The following is a 6,000-nucleotide window of genomic DNA, read 5'->3' as shown; positions in this document are numbered from 1 at the left end:
CCAATCCAATTTCGAATCTTGTTATATCAGCTAGCACAAGTTCAATACCTATAGGGTGAATTTTGCTGTAATCAAAGGGGTGAATTGAGAAATTGTAACCTTCTTTTGATTGCCTCTTATTTTGTTCTCAAAAGTTATTTCATTTTGTCCTCTGCATCAACTTGTGCTAGAAGATATAACAAGATTCAAAATTGGGTTGTGCTCAGGATCTTAGTGATTTGCGCATCAATTTACCCCAAATCATCTCTATTCCAAATTAATGTGCTATCCCAACATTTGGAGACAAATATATAAATTGTGTTTAGTCATCTACTCTACACATGGTCATATATATCTTCAATTGAAAGTGTCCAAACATAAAGTTATAACAAGGAAGTTTCACTATTTTTATTCACATAGTTTGGCTAGCTTAAGCTTCTACTACATCTAGCTTATGGTTAGCTCATATGACTTAGAACACATTGAGAGCATCCATTCTAAAGTTAGTGTTTGAAATAAGCGCCAAAATTTAAAAAATTTTGAATCTTTAAATCCTAGAATCATGCCTCATATATCATTAGGGTATTCAATCTATCACAAAGAGGAACTAGGGTTACCTATTGGCTGTTGTGCCTTGGGAGTTTGTGAAATTTTTTTATGTTTGAGCTGCAACAAGGACTAGTGTATTTTCTTTGTTGGAGAGTATTCTCTGTGCCACAGTGCAGCCTGCGCCCAGGCACATGGGCAGCTTGTGCAAGAGGCAGGGTGGTCATTGCACCCACCCCCATGTGCCTGGGCGCAGGCTGCGCTGCGGCACAGAGAACAGCACCCCTTTCTTTGTTTATGCCTTTGGGCATTTATTGTTTGGGAGTTCTCTAGGTAACTCTGGCTTGGAGCTCCCTCTCATGTATATTCGTTTTCTCTACATATCCAAAAAAAAAAAAATAGGGTTACATGTTAGTCTACAAGCACAGACTCTCCAAAGGAATACAACACTTGAGCAACCAACTGACCACAGGAGTAAACAACTACTCCTCATACAATCCTTGCACGAGACCAACAATAGAAAATCTCTCGGAATAATCACTAGAATTCAAAGCCTTAACTTTTGAATCACAACAGTGGGAGAGAGAATGAGATGTATGGAGGAGAGAACAAAAAAATAGAGACTAGAGAAAGGAAAATATATCCATAGGCTACACTACTCTCTCTCTCTCTCTCTCTCTCTCTCTCTCTCTCTCTCTCTCTCTCTCTCACCTCCTCGACTGCCTTTTTATCACTTTTGGAAAAGTTTAACTTATGATAGTTAAAATGCCAAGTGGTGGGATCTTATTAGGTAGACTTAATCAGTTGTTTTAGCATTTAAGAAAATTAAAAAAAAAAAAAATTGTAAATAATGACATTTCCTAACACTTAAGAAATGATAATTGCAAATAAGAACCTTTCTTAACTCTTAAGAAATGGTAATTGTAAATGTTCAAGCTTTTTTTTTTGTTTGCTATAAGTCATCAAATGTGTATTAATGTAATAAGGAAATACATGATTAAGTCTAGGCAATCTCAGACCATTACATTAAAAAGAAGGTCCTTGAAATCTCCTTCGGCAATGCCATCAGAGAAGGCAGGAACCATACAAAAATGATCTTGAACTAAAGCTCTAACTTCAGATGTACCATAAGCAAAAAGCCTTAGGATGTTTGTTACTGTCCCAATCTAACTCATGTGCTAAGTATGATGGATGATCATTGCAGTAATTTGAAACTCTTGTAGTCGCACCCTTTTTTGCAAGGATATCTACTGCCAAATTACCTTCCCTTAAGCAGTGGGATAATTTCCATTGAATTGAAAGCAGGTAAGGATGTAAATCAAACCATCGCTGATGAGGCATAAAACACCCCACCTATCAGAGGCTACCACGTGGCCGACCCGACCTCAGTCCGAGAACCGAGTTGGGCCGAGCAGGAAATTGGGCCGACCCCATATCCAATAAGTCACCTGACAAAGCCTGGTTTGAGCGAGCTAGCCGGTGGCTGAGGCCGAGATTATACGGGTCAGCCATAGACACCTAGCCGAGCTCATGGCCGAGACCAACCTCCCGAGCTCGACCTCCTTTGCCGACCCCATGGGCCGACCTCGTAGGCCGAGCCCTCCTCCATTGAAGCTCTCATAGCCCCCCACCGGGGATCTCCGGGCCACGTCAGCACATCCCGAGAATCACGGGATAAGGATCGAGCCACGATCCCAGCGCGACACGGAATCGCACCACACATGGACTCTTACCTTAATAAGAGTCCGACCCCGAAAATAACTCTCCACTTCGCTCTACGCGAGGGAACCTTCCAAAAGAAGGACTCCTACCATGCTAGGACTCTTCCAACCGTCTCATCTCCTCCTTACCCTATAAATACCCAGGTATGGAGCACTATTCCGCATCTTGCTTTTTACTACGCAGTTACGCTGTCGCGTTGGAGACCTGACTTGAGCATCGGAGAGTCCTAGACCGGAGCCACACCGGCCCTCTTGGGCTCATTGCTTGGTTTTTGCAGGTTCATCCACGGGCGAACCAAGCACCGGAGGTTTTCACACGCAACAATCGCTGCCAGAGTTTCCAAGGAATGATGTTGTTGATAATTCTAGTGACCATTACCTATGAATCAATTTCTATCCATAATCTCTCAAATCTTTTATCCTTTGCATATTCAATACCAATTAATAAAACACTGAATTCAGCTTAGTAATTTGAATGGATACCCAACTAATGATAGAAGCTACTTTTTGATTGACCAAGAGAGTTCCGAAAGATTTCTCCTGCTAAATGATAGCACAAACACCAAGAAACATGAAGAAACAAAATATATTCAAGTAAAGATGACATCGAGATTTAACGTGGTACACACACCAATGTGATCTGCTACATTCACGGGCAAAGCTGAAGATGATTCACTATGTAATGGAAGAAAGATATAATGCTGATCTTTTAAGAAAACCAAAAGTCACAGCAAGAACTCTCACCAGAAAACCCTAACACGAACATCCCCCAAGCCCTCTGCTACCATCATAGACCTCACAAAATTTCCCCTTTGGATCGCCACAAAAAATGTCGAAGTGAGACAAATTTTAAAATGGCTACAAGAATTCAAGACACACATAACAGTAAATAATGACAATTTTGAGTAGAAATAACATTTAGGCCCACAATAAAATAGTTTTTATTATGATTTAGTCTCTCCACTTTACAGTCTCGTATAACAGACCTATGGACATGAAAATAATTATTGTCATCACCCACTCTATCAAAACATTGCATACAAAGAATCTTGATCATTGATTGGACATAAAAGTATTTTCAAAATATTTTTAAATTTTGATTATTAATAAATTATAATAATTTAAAACTGCTTACAAATCATGTAACTAAGCTCAAAAAATTTGTCCAACCAAAATCAGATATCTCTATAATTATTTTCACTTTGTATAAGAAATAGATTTCTTATTGAACATCTCTTTCTTCTACAGGCAAACATCATGAATCCAATGTACTAATATATAGCCAGTGGGCGGGTGTCAACCGTTAGTACACCGAAACTCATAATATTCTATTGTAATGATAAGAAGCTCTTAGGTCTAGGGACCAATCATAAACTATTATTGAGAATCTTGTTCTTAACTATCTGATAGTAATCCATTCAAGATTCTACAATGATCCACTTTGGTACACACAAATATGTGTACTCACACTTGTGTATGGAATCACCATTCCTAAGAATACAAAAAGTGAAAACCATTTGATTGAGCACCTAGCTCTGTCCTTAGTTGCTAACAATTTAAGGTACAAAAAATCATAAACCCATGTCCTTAATTGTTAACAATTTAAGGTATAAAAACTCTTAGGACAATAAATCATACACCCAATCATATGTGATGCAAATTAAACATTAAATAATTAATAAATTAGGTTGGATGGACAACCATGTGTAACCATGAGTAGTGCTGATAGTGTATTTCTTTGCTAGACACTTGATGAGATAATTGGTTCTCACTTCCAATCTTCCTTCACCTTCCTTGGGAGGACTAAGGTTTTCAGTTACAGCATTTTATCCCCCTATCAGAAAAACTCTTATCATTACTACAATAAAGAGAGGCCTGTGGAAAAGAATAAAATTTGCATGAAAATGACAGTTTGCCAACAATATAATGGCAAAATTCAATCTAATCAAGCACCACAACCCTAAGATCTAACCTTTGCACTGTCTTGAAGGTTATGGAAATGACATTTCATGTGTAGCTTTTAAGTCAGGGATCTCATAAAAGTCTTTAACAATATCATCTCATCATGAAGCCTTCTCTCTCTCTCTCTCTCTCTCTCTCTTGAAAATTTATTAAGAGAAGTAACTTTCCAGGTAGAACAATCATTCAATTCGAAAAGCAAATTGAATCTCAGTGAATGGATTCACCTTGGAGGTGCTTTAATATCCTGAAAGTAACTGATGAGGACTGGTAGTGGCATTTCAGTAATTTGAATCAATAAGGAGAACAAAGAGATGGAGTAGGTTATGTGATGGAGATAGCTATAATCCCACGGAAAAAGGCAGACCCGACAGACACACCTAATGAAATAAGTAATGGAAAATGACACTGCACTGCTCTATCTGTTCCTATCCATCACTGAAAACCCTAATCTTCCTTTCTTAATTAAAACTCTTCATCTTCCACTACTGAAACCATCAAACATGGATTATTTATATATATATATATGTTTACAGAATCAATTGGAACTGATAGCAATCCATCAATTCCTCAAACAATAACTAACCATAAAACAATCATCACTAACAAATCTTTTCTGTTACTGTGATGGCTTTTGTCCCAATCTAAGTTCTAGATCCAACTCTTCAACTTCCAAATCCTTCTTGCTTCCATTGTTGTTGTTGTTGTTGCTGCTGCTATTCATTTGAGGGTGACATGGAGAAGTATGGATTCCAGCTGCTACTGGGAACTTAATGGATGATGAGGGACAAGATGAGATAAGACTGGTTCTTAGATGATAAGGTGAGATAGTAAGACTTGAAGAGGGTGACTCAATTGTAGATGTGAAAACATTGGTAGGGTTTGGTAAGGGATAGAAAAGACAATAACCACAATTGTTGGGAAATTCAGGTGATGGGATTAGGAAAGTAGAACAGGAAGTGCAAGAAGAAGATGGATCGGCGGCGGCGGCAGTGGCAGTGGTGGTGGTGGTGGCGGCGGCGGCTGTGTTAGGTAGCATTGTTGGCAATTGACGGAGTCTAGCACGATCGCGGCGATGGACATTCATATGACCGCCGAGTGCTTGCGCAGACCGGAATTCTCTTCTACAGAAGGTGCAAGTGTAAGAGCGAGGGGGCCATGTAGTACCCATAATATTTGCAGCATCTTCGGCGAAGGCGCGGACCTCCCATGAATCATCATCATCATCATCTTGAGATTGCTTAGAATTCCACATCCAAGAGCTAGAAGTGAAGCTACTGTTTTGTGGTTGTTCTAGGGTTTGAGACAGATTTTGGAGATGGATTATGGAGAATAGGCTAAGATCTGCAGCCATTGTATTAGTAGCATTTCATAGAGACATGTGAAAGGTAAGAAAAGGAATGAAGAGAAGGGTTGAAGAGTTGGGAAGTTAAATACAAAGAGGATGAGTTTTTGGGTGAGGAGAAGACAAAATAAAATCCTAGCATCTTATATCACCAAAGTTTGATTGATTTAAGCAATTGGAAGTCAGTAGATGAAGAGATAAGTTGGCATTATATTAAGCTGCTTGCCCAAGTAGCTATCTTTGGTCACATAAGGACACTGCCTTACATTGGCTTGAACGCCCATTTCATTTTACTCATCTCTCTCTCTCTCTCTCCACAGAAACTAGGTGTTACTTGGCCTGGTTTTTTTTTTTTTTTTTTTTTTGCTTGTTTTCCAGTGTGTAACTATAGAAATTAAATAGGGTTATATGTCGTCTATCTTATATGGAATTTATTTTTGGGAGGGGGAG

General features: G+C 38.9%; 1 protein-coding gene across 1 annotated transcript; it reads right to left on the bottom strand.

Annotated features, from left to right (window-relative positions):
• Positions 1-4,824: 4,824 nt before the first annotated feature.
• LOC122645102 (transcriptional regulator SUPERMAN) lies at positions 4,825-5,559 on the bottom strand. The gene has a single exon (XM_043838447.1). It carries the CDS (start codon positions 5,557-5,559, stop codon positions 4,825-4,827), a length of 735 nt encoding a protein of 244 aa, XP_043694382.1.
• Positions 5,560-6,000: the final 441 nt, after the last annotated feature.

The sequence above is a fragment of the Telopea speciosissima genome, chromosome 11 (assembly GCF_018873765.1).
Source record: "Telopea speciosissima isolate NSW1024214 ecotype Mountain lineage chromosome 11, Tspe_v1, whole genome shotgun sequence".
Lineage (NCBI taxonomy): Eukaryota > Viridiplantae > Streptophyta > Magnoliopsida > Proteales > Proteaceae > Telopea > Telopea speciosissima.
This window is presented reverse-complemented; position numbering and strand designations above follow the sequence as displayed.

Coding starts and splice junctions, on each gene's coding strand:
- LOC122645102 (XM_043838447.1), bottom strand. CDS start 5,559: ATGGCTGCAGATCTTAGCCTATTCTCCATAATCCATCTCCAAAATCTG.